General features: G+C 40.1%; 1 protein-coding gene across 5 annotated transcripts in view; it reads right to left on the bottom strand.

The window, feature by feature from the left end:
* Positions 1-68: 68 nt before the first annotated feature.
* The window catches only part of MGAM (maltase-glucoamylase), a 94,611-nt gene continuing 75,398 nt past the window's right edge, over positions 69-19,281 (bottom strand). For 3 of the 5 annotated variants that reach the window (XM_030308601.1, XM_030308600.1, XM_030308602.1), the window contains 10 exons: positions 19,216-19,250; positions 19,006-19,122; positions 15,355-15,503; positions 14,658-14,742; positions 13,972-14,028; positions 6,217-6,341; positions 5,251-5,339; positions 3,701-3,750; positions 2,720-2,890; positions 69-987 (listed from right to left, as the gene is read on the bottom strand). In XM_030308601.1, coding sequence (XP_030164461.1) covers positions 904-987; positions 2,720-2,890; positions 3,701-3,750; positions 5,251-5,339; positions 6,217-6,341; positions 13,972-14,028; positions 14,658-14,742; positions 15,355-15,503; positions 19,006-19,122; positions 19,216-19,250 — 962 coding nt within the window. In that variant the 3' untranslated portion in view covers positions 69-903. Of the gene's footprint in view, positions 988-2,719; positions 2,891-3,700; positions 3,751-5,250; positions 5,367-6,216; positions 6,342-13,971; positions 14,029-14,657; positions 14,743-15,354; positions 15,504-19,005; positions 19,123-19,215; positions 19,251-19,281 lie in introns of those variants that run through there. The other 2 variants (XM_030308603.1, XM_030308604.1) reach the window with 2 other exon arrangements.

Raw genomic sequence — 19,281 nt, 5'->3', positions numbered from 1 at the left:
CTTGCCAAACAAGAAGACTTAACCCCAAAGGGAGGTTACCCAAGGTAAAAATGTCACAAAGTTCAAAATTTCTTGTAAATTTGCTTGTTTTATTTTTCTCTGGCATTTAAGTTGCATGCGTTTGTGTGAAATGTGGTTATGTATGTTAGGCACAGAGCAAGGAAATAATTTTACACATTTCAAAGCACACCACTGCAAAGATAAGTTACATTTTTTACGTTCAAACTCCCTCCCTCAGCTTTGCCTGCTTAAATCTCATCCTCACCCCACTTCCCATATGCTAAGTGTCCCCCCACCCCACCCCATCTCCCTGCTTTCACATGAGTAGGCTCCTTCCTTCCTCCTCCCCATGAGGCTAACTATTCCTGAGATTTTTGCGTTTTCTTCTTACATGTGAGGATTGTTTTTAATCACCATCTTCTGTTTCCTCTCACCTTTCCTGCTGACCTTTCCTTTCCCTATGTCATGCTATTGCTCCCTTCTCCCTATAACCAACAAACGGATGTTCTTTCTTGATACTTTCTTGAGGCCTTAGTCAACCCTAGGGCCTGGAACTGACCTGGCAAGCTTTTTCTTATGTATTTAGCAAGAGTGGGGCCCATTCCCTGATTACACACATACATACACACATACGTGCAACTTCACCATGGACCCAGTGCCTCTTCAGGGGCTATTGTGTGATGGGCCATCATTACCATGTTAATCACACAGGGACAGTCAGACAACTCACAGATTTCCAATACTTCCCTATGGCCTATCCCACAGAGCTAAGACACAGACAAAATACGTAACAAAATTAATAAAATACTTTACCCGTACTGGGCATGAGCCAATTAACACCACACAATAATTTTATGAGCATGAAGTATAAGTAGTTTCAAAGCTGTTCATCAGTATCTTGCTCTAAAAATTCAGAGTGCTTCTCCACGTCAGTGAAACGAACTTATGGAGGCTGATGTCTGTGCTGGTCATATCAATGCTTAACACCTGTTGGGAACCAAAAGGAAAAGTAGAGGGTATCTGGTGATTGAAATTTCCTGCACTCAAGCAAATCAGGTACAAGGCTATGGTCCACATGCTACTCTGCTACTTTCACAATGCATTGCTGTCAGGGAGCCCTCGAATGTTCAGGTGAGGAGGGTGTTTCTTGATTCCTTAGAGTACAAAACTAGTTCAGGGATAGGGAAAAGACAACAGGCCCTAAATAACGCAATACAAATGACTACAGAGACACAACGGCATAGACAAATGGGAGAAGCCCTTATTTCCATTCTACACAATGCTCCTTTGATCTTCCTTTTCCTGTTCCCCAATAGTGACTTGGAGATTGCCCAGTGAAAGTCCAATGGTTCAGCTTTTTTCTAGGCAAATGTTTTCCATAAATGTCACTGCAGGTGCAGGTGTTAGCTTGTATAACAGTCCATTGGTCAGCAACAAAGTTGGGCAAAGTCCTTTATGAGCTCTTGGTAAGGTTGGGGCAATTGGTTAACAAGAAAGCCGCATATATGAGGAAATGAATGAAGAACACAAAACAGAAGGAAAATTTTGTTTCAGGCCTTTTAATCAGGAAGGATTATGAAAGAAAAAAAGAGTCTAGGAAAAAGCGAGAAGCAAGCACATGAAGAAAGACCCATTTCCAGTGAGGCTAGGTGTTGGAAATGCCACACTACATTGATCCTTAGGTGCACATTTTCCATGTATACAACATTCATGAGCTCAGAATGTGTCTTGCAATCAACAGCCTTGGAATTACTGTGAGCTAAGCAGCACTTGTGACAGTTGTTATTATCTGTGCAAGCATGAATTTCACTGCTATTACCAGTATTATGAATGGATGGTACAGACCACTTAAAGATTATTTTAGGAAAGAATATGAATCCCAGCTGACAGTGAGATCAAGAAAGTGCTAGGATGAAAACTTGTATAAAATATGTTGCTAGCTTTGGAGAAAATTCCATAGATATTAGTGGAAGAAGTTTTATGAAATGATGTATCACCAGTGCCTCTGATAGCACAGAGGAAATACCTTAACCCATTCATGCTGCATACTTTTATTTTACATAATAATAAATAAAATGATAATTTAAAACATTTACATAAAATTTTCATAATAAAACATGTGATACAAATTGGTTAAGGCATTTCTAATATTTCTTCATGTTCAGAATTTACCTTATCTAAATTACTTTGATGCAGATTTATCAATGTCCATGTGTCTCTACCCAATATTTTCCTCTGTCTTATCACTAACATTAAAAGGATAGAAATCTTGGTTTAAACAAAGTTTGCAAAACTCTCTATGTGTTTAAAGTAGAAATTTTAAGTGATACTAAAGCATTGCACCATACTTCTGTAATCCTCTTTTTCTTCATCGTGGTACATGAAATAATGGGGCAACTTTGAAGGTGTCATATATTTGATGAAATATGGTAGTTTGGGCTGTTTGGGAAATAGATCTCTGAGGCGGAGTGAAGGAGTCAAGACAAAGCTTTATATAAATTTGCAGACAAGAAAACACACATGGCAAGTAAGGCTCCAGACTCTCAGTTCCCAATGATGATGAGTCAGGAAGTTTCCCTTCACCTCCAGGCTGTCTACTGCTGATGCACTCAACACGGAGGGCTTCCCAAATGGCTCTACAGGAGAGGGGGTCGTTTGGAAGGGAGGTAGGCAGGAACTGCTCTGGCTGTCTCAGGATTGGGAAATACGGGTCACAAACCTGTGATGCAGGGTTATAAGTGAAGGTGGGTGTGATCACCATGCCGCTCGCAGAGATGCTGACACTGGAAATGGAGACGCTGCCCACTCCCCAGATCTCCACGTAGCCCAGTTTCAAAGGGTTTGTATCGGTGATATATTTGTTGAAAATTATATGACTCTGCATCGTATTCTGTCAATTGGGAATAAAAGAAACCAGAGGCAAAAATCCATTTAAATTTTTCTCAACCTCTTTTTTAGGCACAAATGTAAACCACGAAGTAAGACACTGTGAGGGTCACCATCTTGTGCCCTTGGATAAAGCAGACCATGATTTCAGCCCTCTATCTCCTGCTTCCAACTACCATTCAACTTTGCATTGGCTAAGCACCTGCAGGACCTCTAGACTCACCCTGAACTCTAAGAAGACAAAGAGTCTTAGCTATCAGGAACTTTATATATAAGGATATGTATGTTTATATATATACACACACACACACATACACATATATGGATTTATATATATGTATATATGGATGTATATATATGTATATATATCCATATATAAATATGGATGTATGTATATAAACATGTGTATGTGTGTGTGTGTGTGTGTGTATGTATGTATATATATATATATATATATATATATATATATATCTGGAACATTCTATATTATACATGTAGAGAAGTCATAAAATATACAGGCCATTCCAAGGAAAGAGAGGAACAAGGAAGGGCTAGATAACACAGAAACAATCTGTCCATCTGTGCCTCGGTGAACTGGAATAAATTACCGATGAAGCACGAATGGTTTAATCACAGAAAACTTCCTGAGAGTATATCAAATGTCCATCTGAAGTCTAGAGGAAGGAAAAGACGCAAATTAACGAGACGAGCTGTGAAGGGATTCAAGGAGGCACTCTATGTACCCTTATGATATCCAGCATCCAGCTAGCCCAGCAGAACTCTGTTCACCCCCCATAGAATCAGTTGCACTCACTTGGCTGGCGGAAAAGTTGGCCAGGTAATAGAGTCCTTTTCCATAGGTATCTGCAAATAAGCAACAGGGTAAGCATGATCTGGAGCTACGTTCTTGAATTCTAATTGCTTGCTTGTTGAGAAAGTAGGGACGATTTTTGTTTGTTTTTCATTTTGTTTTTCTTCTTTATAGGGTTCCATTTTGTGAGATTAGTCAGACTTTGCCCCAAACTCTGTTTACACAAAATGTGTTTTTTTTAAGTGTTTTTGAGAAAGAGAGAGCACACGTGTGCAAGCAAGGGAGGGGCAGAAAGAGACGGAGAGAGAGAATCTGCACCGCCAGCACGGAGCCCGACTTGGGGCTCAAACCAACAAACCATGAGACCATAACCTGAGCTGAAATAAAGAGTCAGACACTTAACTGACTGAACCGTCCAGGTGCCCCATACCCAAAATGTTTGAAATGAATATCAATATATCTAACAGAGTAACCTCACATAATGCCGTTTCCTGATACCACTCTTAACCCACTTTTTTTACTCATGGTCTACCATTCCCAACATCCTCCTGGTCACCTCAGAATTTCCAGATTCCACCTGCTAGAGGCACACATATGTGTACATACATGCACGTACACTCCCATCACAAACATCAACACTGGTGTCTTGGTCAGCTTATCTTGAGGAGTATTAGGTAATTTTTTCAATGCAATCTCCAGAGAACAAAGAATACCAAAAAAAAAAAAAAAAAAAAAAAAAAAAAAGGACTTCTTTGTCCTGGGAAACTATGAGCTCGGTATATCTAGTATAGGTATCCCCACCCTACCTCCTACCTTTGGGGCTTTCTCACTCTTCCACATATTCGGGACTCTTTCTAATTTGCTTACCACTCAACCAGGGGCACTGGCTACCCTCTAGAGCTGTGTTGTCCTAGATAGTAACCACGCACAGTACATATCTATTTAAAATAAAATGAATTATAATTAAACAAAATTAAAAAATTCAGTTCCTCTGAAGCACTTGTCACATTTCAAGTGCTTAATAGTCACCTGTGCCTAATGGCTACCATATTGGGCAACACAGATACTGACTTACCTCCATCACTGCACTGGACAGCATTGGCTTAGACATAGCTAATGGTACTTAAGCCTTCCTCCCGAGAGTTTACCAATTCCTATAAACTCCTAATGGAAAATCCCTCCAGATAAATAGCACAGCTGATAGAGGCACTGCCTTTCTTATTGGGATAGTAAGCCTTGTAATTAGGGAATGTGGCCTTGAACATAAACCATAGGGAAGTCTATCTCAGTTGGCTACAAAGAAACTTTTCCTATGGCTTCTACACTGCTATCTCCCACAGTGAATTAGGACAGTTGGGTAAATGGTGAGACATTCAGAGCTCTGCTTCTTCTACATGAGGCATAAAGATCATACACAATGTGTATTATGCACTTAAAGTAACAAATGGCCATGTTTCAGAATGCAACATTGTTTTAACATGGACAAGAAAAAAAAGCAGGCCTGCCCCCCTAGTCAGTGGTATTGACATGAATCCAAGGCAACCCTTACTCACCAATGCTTTGCCCATCATCCCAGAACAGCCAACCTTTAGCAGTCCCCTCATCATCCAAGGCAACCTTGAAGCCAATGAATTTCTGACGGCTGCAATGGGGTAGGAAGAGCCATTAGCTAAAAACAAAACCATAAACCAAGAGTTTTCACAGAAGCCTAACAGAAGTGCTTCATGGTATCAATACTGGGTAGTAGGATTCAAGAGACTTGTCATCTGGTTCTAGTTCTGTCTCCAGTGGCTATCTTACTTTATGTCAGGAATGAATGAATGAATGAATGGAATTTTCCTTTAGAAGCGCTCTAAAAGTACGGCAAGAAACTGCAAGCCAACTCACTGGATCTGTGAGAAAAATCCTGAAGTGATCTTTCTCTTTTCATGACCTAATTTCCTAAGCATATGTAAGGTGAGCTCCACTCACAAATGTCCTAAGGTCTTCAGTTTTTAACTGAATTTCTTGAATTAAATGAGTATGGACCTAAGAATTTTAGTTTGACATCAGGCAGACATGGATTTTAGTTCCTGCTCAACTAGTTATTAAGTGTGTGACTCTGAGTAAATCTCTTAGCCACCTGAAGCCTCTCTTTGCTCATCTGTAAAATGGGGATAAGAGTACTCACGTCACAGAGTTTATTTTCTCCTTTTGTTAAGAAAAATAATTTCCAAACAGAAACCTCCATACTAGTAGAGTTTTAGGCACAGAGCAAGCATTCATTTGATGTTAGCTATTATTAATTATTATATAGACTTAGATTTAAAATTTTAAAATCCTATATATGATGCCTCAAGCATCAATGGCGATGTGGCTTACACAATTTTCCAGCAACAGATTTCTTAGCAGAGTCAATTAAGATCCAGAAAGTCTTCTAAAACTAGCGTGAATCAGGCACTGCTTACATACAAATTGTCAGGCTTCACCCGGATCTGAGCTGACTGGCGGTAAAGGAGAAATCTTGTCGTGTCATTTACCTTAAGTGGGTGTTCTGTGCAGGCTCTTGCCAGGGCAGGATGAAGCCCCCACGGACGTGTAGATTAATGTGGTCAAGAGGGGCCAGCAAGGCCTTCCATTCTCCCCTTGCTTTGATGTCCACACCCTGAGGGCCAGAGGAAGGTAAGACAGGATGAGGGAGTGAACAGATCTCCCTGAACGATGCGTTTACCAGACGTCTTGCCCGCTTTCCCGAACTTGCTGTCTGTCCGTGACCCTTCAGCACACAGATGCTATTACACTTTTTGACATTCACTCAGCTACTGCGTGGACTCTTGCACGGCTGCTACAACATTGCCGCAGGACCCCATGTCTTTCGGGGTTTCTACTGTACTTAGGACAAGAGATCCTAGCGTGGATCTCTGCCTACGTCCCCCACATCCTGTTTCTGTGCCAGAGAGCACTGCCAGGGGCGGCTGAGCAATCCTCCTACTTATTTCTGGTTGGCTCCCGACACACACCTTGCAATGGCATTTCTAGACCTTCCCTTTCACTTTGTCCTCGCTCTGTCTCCTTTCACTGCCTCCACTCCCCACCCCACCAACTCAACTGACACCTTGACTCCTACTTGACAGATAGTATTAAATGGAGCTGACTCACTTTACAAATCCTTATCTTTAACTCGCTACAACTTCCTTTATGTTTAACGTTTTCATCCTGCCTCCTGTGTGGCAGGGCTCTCTTACTCTGAGCCAGGCTCAGTTTCTAAGAAGCCAGCCTTCCACATTTCTTCCACCTCAGGCAGGGCTTCCCAGCTCCAGCACTGTGGACATTTGGGGCCAGATAATTCTTTGCTGTGGGGGCTGTCCTATGCTTTTCAGACGCTTACCTCTGACTATCCACTAGATGCCCCCTGCCCCACCACCACACGTGACAATCTAAAGGTCTCCAGACATTGCCAAATGTCCCCATGACAAAACACCCCCATTTGATAACTGCTATTTTAAAGGTAAGGAGGAAAGCTACCATAACACTCCTCCATCTGGTCCCCTATGTTCATTTTGGACATATTCAGCCTGTAGGAACTGTAGGGGTAGGTGGTCAAGAGGATGCACGGTGACGGGTGCCATGCTCCCTGGGGCGGACTCTGCTTCACGGGCCTGCCTCAGGACTCCAAAGTCCACAGGATTTAATAAAATTCCAGCCCCACGTCTCTGGGCTTCTTTAGGTTTCTCACTGGTAACGTGAGAAAATTCGATTATATGATCTCTAACGACATTTCACTCTGATATCTTACGAACACTGGACATTTCCTCCATCGATTATCCCACCGTCAAGTGAAACTCGACATACGTAAAGCTGTCCGAGTTATCTCCCTACCAAATTCTTTACTTCTCTCCACGGCGTTTCCCTTCTATCACACATGACGTAAATATGATGTGATTTTAATCTCATGATTACATTCCTAAGACCCAGTGTGTCACCAGCTTGTCTACTTTCCTGTAGATGGCTTCTGACCAGGCTAGTGTAAGGAATTCCTGTTTAAATATCCATTAAGATAACGGCTGTAAGATAAAAGTTAAAAGCAGCCCTATTAAAATAGGAACAGACAACCCAAATGCCTTTGCACAGGGGAATCTACATCAACTGCATAGTCATTGATTATGCTGGAGAAGCACGGTTTTAAAAACCCAACATACGTTCTACGCTGTAAACAAAGACAATGGCCACAAGTAGATAAAAACTTTAATTTGTACACACTGCCTGGTCTTGAGCTTCATAAAAATAGGTGACCAGGTAATCAAGAAGACAAGGCAGAATAGTCCCATGCCTCCCACTCTCCTGAATCAAGTCTACAAACTGCAGTGTCCAGTATGACAGAAAGGAGGGGGAATGGATAGAAGACACCTCACGGCATGCTCAATCACATAGGCATGCCTGAGGCAGGGAAAGAACTCTAGAAGGAGATGGAAAGTGCCGGTTTTTGTAGCCTATTTGGAGAACCTAAGAGTCAGTGCAGATGAAGGCCCAGCCTTACTGAAGCACATCAACCTTTCCTGCCTCAAGGCACCTGCCACTTCACAAAACAAGCCAGGCCTAAAGGCCAAGCAGTAAGGGGTGCCTGTTGCTTCTGCTAGTCAGATGAACACAGATGGGACAGTGCAGGGACGGGAATTCATAGCTACCAAGGCCGCTATGATAGGAGTCATGTTCCTGGAGAAATGGGAACCATCCCCCAAGATAGGAGTCTCATATTAAAAAAAAAAAAGTTTATTTATTTTTTGAGAGAGAGAGAGAGAGGGAAAGCAGGGGAGGAGCAGAGAGAGAGGGAGGCAGAGGATCTGAAACGGACTTTGTGCTGACAACAGAGAGCCTGATGTGGGGCTCAAAGTTAGAAACCATGAGATCATAACCTATGAGATCATGACCTGAGCCAAAGTCAGATGCTTAACTGACTGACGTCCCCAGGCCCCCCAGGAGTCTTACATTCTTCACCTGTCTTTCATTCAAGGCATTTGCTAATTCCCAAGTTCCATTGGACAGAACAAAAAAATCGTGCAAAAAGTGGTAGTTATAAGCTAAGTGGGACTTCCTTATGTTTTCTCTCCTGCTTTTCTTCTCTTTGCTTTTTTGTCCTATTTTCTGGGTAGGTGTTATTATAATTTGTTTTTAAACAAAAATTTAAATTTCCGTATCATGCCTTTAATTTCCAAGGTGTTGTTAGTATGCCTTTTCTTATAGCATGCTTTCTTGTTTTCAGTATATCTTCTTCTCTCTCTGAGGATATAAATTTTCTCATTAAGCTTTGAAATAACATAAGTATATAACTCAGTACAATTTTACCAGTGAATACACCCCTTAAGCCACCAACTAGATCAAGAAGTGAATATACCCGCACCCCAGAGACTTTCTCATTCCCTCTCATAATCACCACACCAAAGGCAGCTACTACTCTGATTTCTGTCACTTTTGCCTGTTTTTGAACTTATATTTCATACATGCTTTAACTTTCCTGTATCTGGTTCTTTGTGCTCAATCTTATGTTTGTGATATTCATCATTTTCACTTGTGTGGCAATAGTTCATTACTTATACTGACCTATAGTATTCCTTTTAAAAATAGAATATAATCTATTTATCTACTTTACTATTAATCATTTGGTTTATTTCCAGTTGTTTGCTAGTTTACAAATAATGCTATGAAACATTCTTGGACATGTTTTTTTGGTAACAATATATACACTCTAGGAATAAATCTGTAACTTTTTCATTTCTTCCCATATATAAAATATTAATATACTATATAATATGTATGATGATATGTATGATATCATGTATCATATCATGTAGTGCAAGTTTATTTCTATTTTCTGGATTGATAAAATTGTTTTAGTGTTATCTGGCAGAATATATAAAAATAGCAATCAAAAACATTTCTGAAAAAGGATGGCGTGTTAGTCTAACACATATCAAACTGTAGTCTAAATATGCAGTCCTTAAAAATGCTCAGGACTGGGGCGCCTGGGTGGCGCAGTCGGTTGAGCGTCCGACTTCAGCCAGGTCACGATCTCGCGGTCCGTGAGTTCGAGCCCCGCGTCAGGCTCTGGGCTGATGGCTCGGAGCCTGGAGCCTGTTTCCGATTCTGTGTCTCCCTCTCTCTCTGCCCCTCCCCCGTTCATGCTCTGTCTCTCTCTGTCCCAAAAATAAATAAAAAAACGTTGAAAAAAAAAATTTAAAAAAAAAAATGCTCAGGACTGACAGAATAAACAATTCATAAATGAACATATCAAAGATAGTAAAGGGAAATCTTAGATAAACTCTAAAAATGTAATGTGTAAACGCAAATCGATGTGTTCATTATATCTCTGTGTATAATCTCATTAGCATTAAAGAGGATACATATTTGGAGATGTGTAAAAAAAAAGAGCAGTGCATGACAACATGAGTCTAGCAAAGCAAAAATATTGGTAAATTTGGCAATTTGGAAGGGAAAAAAGTTATATCCTGACCTTTATTGATAAATTCTTTCCAGTGACTTAAAACATTAATTTGATGATGTAAACGTTAAAATTTCTATCTAAAGTTAGAAACAATTAAAAAGCAAATGACAAAGTGGAAAAATATCTCCAATGAATATGGCAAAGTGTTATTGACTTAAATATCTACAGATCTTTTCAAAGCAGTGTGAATAGTTTAAATATCTTAATAAGAAACTGGTAAAAGAATAGTAATGGTCCCAGAAATATAAATAGCCTGTCAAGGATAATCACAAATCAAATCAATGATGAGCATTAGGAACCACATTGCCTCCAAGAGTGATACAAAGATGAATATGAAGATTAAAAAAAACCAAACACCTAATAGTCAAACCCAACAAAGATGTAGGGAGATGAACACTCTCATTAAGTGCTGGTAGGAATGTAAATTGTTTCTGAAAGTTGCCAGTTTACTTTGAGGATTCTTGTATTAAGCATCTTCTCCATCTGGAAATTCAGATGACTACCGGGTGGAGCCCATGCTAGGGTAGGAAAGATGGAACCCTTGGATACACAAGATGGAAATTCAGGCTAACGAAGAGTGCTGTTGAATGAAAGAGACGGAGCCGTAGGCTAACTCCAGAAACTGGAATCGCATGAATTACACTTGAACTTCTGCCTCATTTAAGCATATGATAACCTGTGTGACAACAAAGGAGCCTAGTTCAGAAATAGGATGTGCTTGAATCATCTGCTCCAAGTGGGGGACCTGAATCTCCATTCTTTTTTTTAAATTTCTTTTAAGTTTATTTATTTATTTTGAGAGAGAGAAAGAGAGCACAAGCAGGGGAGGGGCAGAGAGGAGAGACAGAATCCTAAGCAGGCTCCGTGCCATCAGCTCAGAGCGCGATGCGGGGCTCAAACTCACAAACTGTGAGATCATGACCTGAGCCGAGATCAAGAGTCTGATGCTTAACTGACTGAGCCACCCAGGTGCCCCGAGTCCCCATTCTTATTTGCCAAGTGCAAGCCTCTTCCATGCTTTTGCTAGCATCTGTAAAAACATCCTTCCTCTTTATCTTTTAAAATATTAAGTATCTTTACCTGGCACTTCAGTAAACTGTCAGTGGGACTGGGTGCTGATAAAACCTTTCTGGAAAGCAATCTGCCAATATCTGTCAGATTTTTAAATGCCAGAAATCCTACTGACAAAAACTTAGAGATACAGATACAATGGTGTTTCCTGCAGCCTTGCACCATTATTTAGAAAAAGAAAACAAGAACACAAGGCGTTTGCTAAATGATTCCATAAGTGGAATATAATAAAGTTGCTTTAAAAAGGAGGTGGGGGGGAGAGCTTCACATTCAAAGAGTTCAAGTTCAAAGTCCTTTGATATACAAAGATCTTTAAAAAATATTATTCAGTGAACTAATCAAGGAGCTGAACAGCATGTACAGTAAGACACTACTTGTGTAAATACAAAAAGAATACACAATGCTAGTCTATGTACAAATTTTTATCAGCAAAGATATATAACAGATTGTTAATGGGGGTTAGCTTTAGAAGGGGGCCAAGGGTTGGAAGATAGGGAGAATGGTGAATTTCACTTTCCATTTTCCAGTGCTTGACCTTCTCCAGTGTTTGGCTTTTTACCAGTAGAGGTGTTTCTACTTTCCTAATGTATTTTTGGCACCTTATATATCTTTCAAGGTACCTTTTCAATCTTATATTCCCCCAGGGGACTTTCATTCTTTAACCAGTACATCTACACCTCTTCTTCTAAATTCTGATGCCATGTTTTAACATTCCACACTGCTCCTTATACTGAATAATTAATTTGTTCCTTTTCACAGGAAAGGAAATGATCAGATGGTAGACTAGGTCTCACAGCATACGTATGTCCTCTAGAACTGGAATCAGCAAACTTTGTCTATGAAGGACCAGATAGTAAGTGTTCTAGGCTTTACAGGCCAGAAGGTCTCCGGTTAAACCACTGGACTCTGCTGTTGTATTGTGAGCACAGTTATTGTGGACAATAAGTGAACAAATGTTCATGACTGTGTTCTAATAAAATGATTTATAAAAACAGGTATGAATCTGATTTGGCTGTGGGTGGTAGTTTGTCAACCTCTGCTCTCTTACAAAAGTAGTCACCGAAATGTGTGGAGATTAACTAAGAAGACATTTCTCCATTAATCCCAACCATGGAATCTTCATTTGAATTTAACATCAAAACTTACTTTTTTTTTTCCCAAATGGCTTGCCCCATCAATCTGTGGCTTCCTAAGTGGTTTTTTTTTTTCTTTCTTTCCTCAACCAAAGCTCTTTTATTTAAAAGCCATATATGAAATCAACAATTCCAGGACACGGTCCTCTGTAGCTCTCACACATCAGTTTCTTTCATATAGTACATACGATTATGTACATAAGCACTGCTGTTCAAGACACACAAATATCAGCTCCAGGTTAGGTGGTGAACTCCGTGGGCAAACTGTTCCGGTATTCTGATACCTGGAGCTCAGTAGGGTGGTTTGCACCTGGGCCAGGCTGGGACTAGAATGAAATAAGCGAGGTGCCTAGGGTGCACAATTTAAGGCAGTGCTCACTCTCAGGGTCATGCAAATGCCGGCTCAGCCTTAAGAAGGAGCACCTTTTTAAACTTCATGCCCAGGCACCTCGCTTGCTGCACCAGGGAACCTCACCGTACTCAGAATCACAGACTGTCAGTGAATGGGGCAGTCAACATGCAAATTCAGGACAAGGGCTAGGTCACTTAAAAACAGTTGGTTGTTGCCTCCTAGAAAGCCCTGGTTGGGAAGCACATAGCAGAGTCCTAATGTAGGGCCATCCAGAGGACAGATCCAGCCCAGAAAAAAAAAAAATGTGTGTGTGGTGGGGTGAGTGTCAGGACTCAGGGCTCCATGAAACAGAGAGGAGGAGGACGACTTCCACTGTCCTTGTACAGTTTTCACCTAATCCCACTGCAAAGCCACTGACTGAAAGAACCAGAGTATGTTCCACCTCTTGCCCTCCTGCTGTTCCCCTTTTGCTGTATTTCGAGCCCTCTGCTTTGCTCTCTGCAGAAAAGTCAGAAGGTAGGCCTGGTTACAAGGAGAGGAAATGCCTCTTTTGATTTTTCTCAAGAATCAAAGCCTGACTTGTGTCCCCATGGGAGTAAACGGCCCTGAGGTTGCTTTGAAAGGCCCCATTTTCCCAGCTGAGTCTCCTGGGCTCAGACTAGCCTGCAGATGTTCTAGGACAGAGAATGACGTGTTCATCTTGCATTTCAGAATGCACTTGTGTTGCTTCCACACACAACGTTTGGGTCCCGTACCTCCATGTGCATTTTACACACTGCCTAAGACTATGCTTACCTCGGGAGATTATATTTAACAACTCCTTGAGCATCTGTGCTATAGACGGAGACATTTAATAAAAAGACAGAGAGGAAAAGCCCCTATACATATGAACTGACAGTCCCGTAAGGGATGATATGAACAAAAACTATAGTTTACAGAACAATTTCAAGTGTCTTCTAGTGTCTTCATTGTACACTCCATTGTGGTATAGAGGAAGATAAAAACTCACACATAAAGAACACTCACAAAATAAATTATTTTATAGCAATTCTGTGAGGAGACTGCTCTTATCCAATTTGGAGGTGAAAAAAAATTGAGGCCACAAGGTTAAAAGTGACTTGTCCAAGATCATACATCAAATGAGTTATAGCGCCAGAATTCGACCAGTGAGCTATCAGATTCTAAAGCCTGTGCACTCTACCATTTTCCCCAAATTGTATAAATCATCAGAAAAACTTACCGTGTAGTAATCATACCAGCGGGCTCTGGGGAAATATGCAGTGACGTTTCGGGCATTCTAAAATTAAACACAAACAAGGCTTGGGCAAGGTACCAATTTGTACAGTAAAAGGATCAAAACAATAGTGGTGGCCTTGGACCAACATGCTCATCTTTTTAAAGACCAGCAATGTTGGGGAAACCTTTCTTCCCTCCCTTCTTCCCAAATGGGAGATTTGCCTGCCTCAGACTGGCAGTTTCCATAAAGCCCTTTGGGATCAGGACTGTGGGGAAAAATCATCTGCTTATACAGTCACCCCATATTCTCTCTAAAGAGATAAACTGAGGTTGGGTCTTGGGCAGAAAAAAATTTTTGTAGATTTTATGGTACCAGTACTTCAGGGATTCTGATTAGTGCAGTAAGTTTTGGGGAGAATGCAATTGGCTGGTATTTTAACCAGAAGCCTACATACATCGATAGAAAAAGTGAAATATGGCTTTTGCTTCCTGAGGATGTCTTACAGAAGGAAGGGAAGGGCTAGCTGGCAACAAGGTTATGCACATGGTACAAACAATCCTGCAAAATTTGTTTTAATGGAGTAAGAGACCACATCTCAGGAGCCCCAGCAGACCAGTCCTCTTTTGTTGCCTCTAGTCACTGGGTCTCAGAGCTGTAATTCTCTAGTCATCAGACGCCTCCGTACTCACAGCCTCCAGGACAGGGCTGACCAGGAAGGCTGGGCCCAGCAGAAACTGACGGTCCACATCCCAGGTCACCCGGTCTGACACGAACCTGGAAAGAGAAACCAAGGTACCACAATCAGGAACCCAACAGGGCTTCAGGCCAAGACCCTGAAGAAAACTCCTCAAGTTCAGACCCAAGTCAGAAATCCAGCTGCGTTCTTCGTCTTCCTTTACTCTTTCCCTATGTCTCCCTTAACCAGCTGTATACTTACTTTCTGTCTATCATGTACTTCAAACCCCAGAAATGGATGAACTTAGACATGTTCTCATCTATCAATACCTCCCTGTTTCTTAACCATGGCATATTTTAAATGCAAGAATGACTTTCAGCCCTCACATCTTCAGCCCTCACATCTGGCCTTGTCTTGTGACCTGAGCGGCTACAAAAGATAGGTAGCTTTTCATAGGCCCAACTTAGAAAGAAATTATTCTGTGCTGTACTGTATCACTTTGAATTTTTTTCATTCAGTAGCCTTTTGTCAAGGACCTAGTGCATGACTGACACTGTGCTAAAAGGAATTATAATGTATGGTCTGTCCCAGAAAGCTTATGGCAAAGGGCAACTGTGTCTTTAACTTAATTTGGAGGAATTTTTTTCTTCAGGAGCCACTACATAGAATGATATTATTCGTTAGTCATTGGGATTCCGTCTGACACTCACTCATGGAGAAGAGGCCGGACGACAGTGCTGCCCTCCGTGTGGGCCATGTGCATCAGGGTGTAGAGATATGGCAACAGGGTATATCTGGTCTTCAGGACACTTCTGGAGATATTCACAAAGGTTGCATCCCAGGACACAGGGTCTTGCCTCTAAAGGAGAAAAGAAGAATGTTTAGAGCTCACTAAGGGAACCTGGGGACCTAAAGAAGTCCCTGAACGCTTATTACAAATGAAGATCATATATAGCTAAACCAAAATTGATTACAGATGAGACTGAGAATATTCTTTTTTTTTTAGACTTTTTTTCGAGGCAAAGAATATTCTTAATATACTTAAAGAGGTCACTGACACTTTCCCAATACAGCTGATGAAATTTCTCTATAAGACATTCTTTTGGGTATATATTTGGTACAACACAGCCTAACCAAACAAACAAAATAATGTAAAGAACACTGAGGAATCTGGTTCACTAAAACATGACGCTCTTTCCAAGTACCTGTTAGCCATTTGTATGTCTTCTTGGAAAAATGTCTGTGTGGGTCCTTTACCCATTTTTAAATCATGTTGTTTGTGGCTTTTTGCTACTGATTTGAATGAGTGCCTTACATATTTTGGATATTAATTCCTTTTCAGATAGATGGTTTACAAATATTTGGGGTGCCTCGGGGCTCAGTTAAGTGTCTGACTTTGCTTCAGGTCATGATCCCACAGTTCATGGGTTTGAGCCCTGTGCTGACAGCTCAGAGTCTGGACCCTGCTTCGGATTCTATGTCTCCCTCTCTCTTTTCCCCTTGCCCACTCACTCTCTCTCAAAATTAAAATAAAACCTTTTTTAAAAATTAAAAAACAACAAATATTTTCTCCCATTTTATAGGCTGCCTTTTCAGTTTTTGATTATTTCTTTTGCTGTGCAGAAGCTTTTGAGTTTGATATAGTTCTACTTACTTATTTTTATTGCTGTTGTCTGTGCTCCCAGTGTCATGTCCAAAGAAATCATTGCCAAGGACAATGTCAAGTAGCTTTTTCCCTATGTTTTCTTTTAGAAGTTTTACTGTTTTGGGTCATACATTTAAATTACTACTACATTTTGAGTTAATTTTTGTGAGTGGTATAAGATAGGGGTCCAATTTCATTCTTTTGAATGTCATTATCCAGTTTTCCCAACAGCATTTATTGAAGAGACTGTCTTTTCTCCACTGAGTATTCTTGCCTCTCTTGTCAAACCATAGTAAGTGCAAGGTTTATTTCTGTATGTTTGATTCTATTCCATTTATCTATTTTTATGTCAATAGCATACTGTTTGGTTACTATAGCTTTGTGATATAGTTTGAAACCAGGACACGTGATACCTTCAGCTTTGTTCTTCATTCTCAGGATTGTTTTAGCTATTTGGGGTTGTTTGTAATTCCATGTGAATTTTAGAATTGTTTTTTCTATTTCTGTGAAAAGTGCTATTGGGATTTTGACATTGCATTGAATCTATAAATGGTTTTGGGTAGTATGGACACTGATAATGTTAATTCTATTCCATGAACATGGAATATCTTTCCATTTATTTGTGTATTCTTCACAATACACAAATTGGTTAAATTTATTCCTAAGCATTTTATTGAGTTTTGATGCTATTGTGAATGGGATTGCTTTATTTCTTTTTTAGATATTTGCTGTTCATGGATAGAAACACAACTGATTTCTGTATGTTGATTTTACATTCTGCAACTTTACTGAATTGGTTCATTCTAATAGTTTTTCAATGATACCTTTAGGTTTTTCTACATATAAAATCATATAAACTGTAAACAGAGACAATTTTACTTCCTTCCTGATTTAAATATTTTGCATTTCTTTTTCTTGCCTGACTGTTCTGACTAGGACTTCCCAGTACTATGTTAAATAGGACTAGTGAGAGTGGGCACACGTCTCATTCCTGATCTTAGAGAAAAAACTTTCAAGCTTCTACCATTAAGCATAATATTAGGTGTGGGCTTGTCACACATGGCTTTATAATGTTGAGGTACATTCCTTCTACACCCAATTTGTTGAGAGCTTTCATCATGGAAGGAGGTTTATTTTGTCAAAAAAAATTTTTTCTGCATGTATTGAGATGATCATATGAATTTTATCTTCCATTCTATTAATACGATGTATTACATTTATTTATTTGTGTATGTTGAATCATCTTCACATCCCATGGTTAAATCCCACTTGATCATGGTGTATGATTCTTCCAATGTGTTGAATTTGGTGTGCTAGTATTTTGTTGCAAATTTTTGGATCTATATTCATGAGGGATATTGACCTATAGTTTTCTTGTAGGGTTCTTATCTGGCCTTCGTGTCAGGGTAATGCTGGTCTTATAAAATGAGCTTGGGAGTGCTCCCTCCTCTTCAATGTTTTGGAAGTGTTTGAGGAGGTCTTGGCGTTGATTCTTCTTTAAATTTTCAATACAACTCACCAGGGAAAACATATGGTCCTGAGCTTCCTTGGGGCGGGAGGGATGATTTTTTTATTACTAATTCAATCTCCTATTCATTATTTATCTGTTCAGCTTTTCTGTTTCCTCATGATTCAGTCTTGGTAAGCTGTATGTTCATAGGAACCTACTCATTTCTTCTAGGTTGTCCAATTTGTTGGTTTATAATTGTAGTCTCCTGTGATCCTTTGTATTTCTGTAGTATCAGTCCTAATGTCTCCTTTTTCATTTATAATTTTATTTATTTGAGGCTTCTGTCTTTTTCCTTAGCAAGTCATTTTGTTTATCTATTCAAAGAACCAGCTTTTAGTTTGGTTGATCTTTTCTGTTGTTTTTCTGGGCTCTGCTTCACTTATTCCTCTTCTGATCTTTTGGTAACTCTGGACTTAGTTCTTTTGCTAGTTCCTTGAGGTATAAAGTCAGGTTGTTTATTTGAGATTCGGCTTCTTCTTTTCTAATGTAGGTGAAATGCATTCACTTAGAAATGCATTCACTGCCTCCTGCAGGTTTTGATATGTTATGTTTCCATTTTCATCTGTTTCAAGATATTTTAAAATTTTTCTTTCAATTTCATCTTTGACCCATTGGTTGTTTAATTTCCACATATTTGTGGGTTTTCCAGTTTTCCTCCTATTATCGGTTTCCAGTTTCCAAAGAAGACATACAGATGGCCAACAGATACATGAGAAGCTGTTCAACATCATGTGTCATCGGGGAAATGCACATCAAAACCACAATGACGTATCACCTCACATCTATTAAAGAGAAGAACAGTGGTTATCAAGGGGCTGGAGGATGGGAGAAATGGAGACGTGTCAGTCAAAGGATACAAACTGCCAGATACAAGACGCATATATCCTGGTAATCTAATGCACAGCATGGTGACTATAGTTAACAATACTATATCATATACTTGAAAGTTGCCAAAAGAGCAAATACTAAATGTTCTCACCACAAAAAAGAAATGATAATTATGTGAGGTGATGGAGGTATTAACTAATCCTGCTGTGGTAGTCATTTCACAACACTTAAGTGTATCAAATAAAACAAGCAAGAAAGATAAGGGTTTAATGGTTTTGAAGATGTCACGGAGAATACAGAATGCATTAATTGTAGCTCAGATTTGGAGGCCGTATTCCTAGTGATATAAAACTTTTGAGCTATGAGCTAGCATCATACCCTGGTCCCAATGGTGTTGTGGTTCCTCGAGAAGGGGTAAAAGGCCCCCAGTTGCATCCAGCGAGCACACATCTCATATTCAGCATCTTGAAAGAATCCACAAATATCTGCTCCTGTCTGAAGCAAGGTAGAATAAAACAAGCCTGTTGGTGATTTCTGAAAGATGTGACAACCTGCTTGGGGATTAGAAGTGACCCCAAAGACACTTACATAAGATATGCCAAAGAGGCTGAACTCCAACATGCCTGCAATGAGACCACAGCTGTGTCAGAGGCA

Source organism: Lynx canadensis, chromosome A2 (genome assembly GCF_007474595.2).
Source record: "Lynx canadensis isolate LIC74 chromosome A2, mLynCan4.pri.v2, whole genome shotgun sequence".
Classification (NCBI taxonomy): Eukaryota; Metazoa; Chordata; class Mammalia; order Carnivora; family Felidae; genus Lynx; species Lynx canadensis.
The sequence above is the reverse complement of the archived record's forward strand: the minus strand, read 5'-3'. Positions and strand labels throughout refer to the sequence as shown.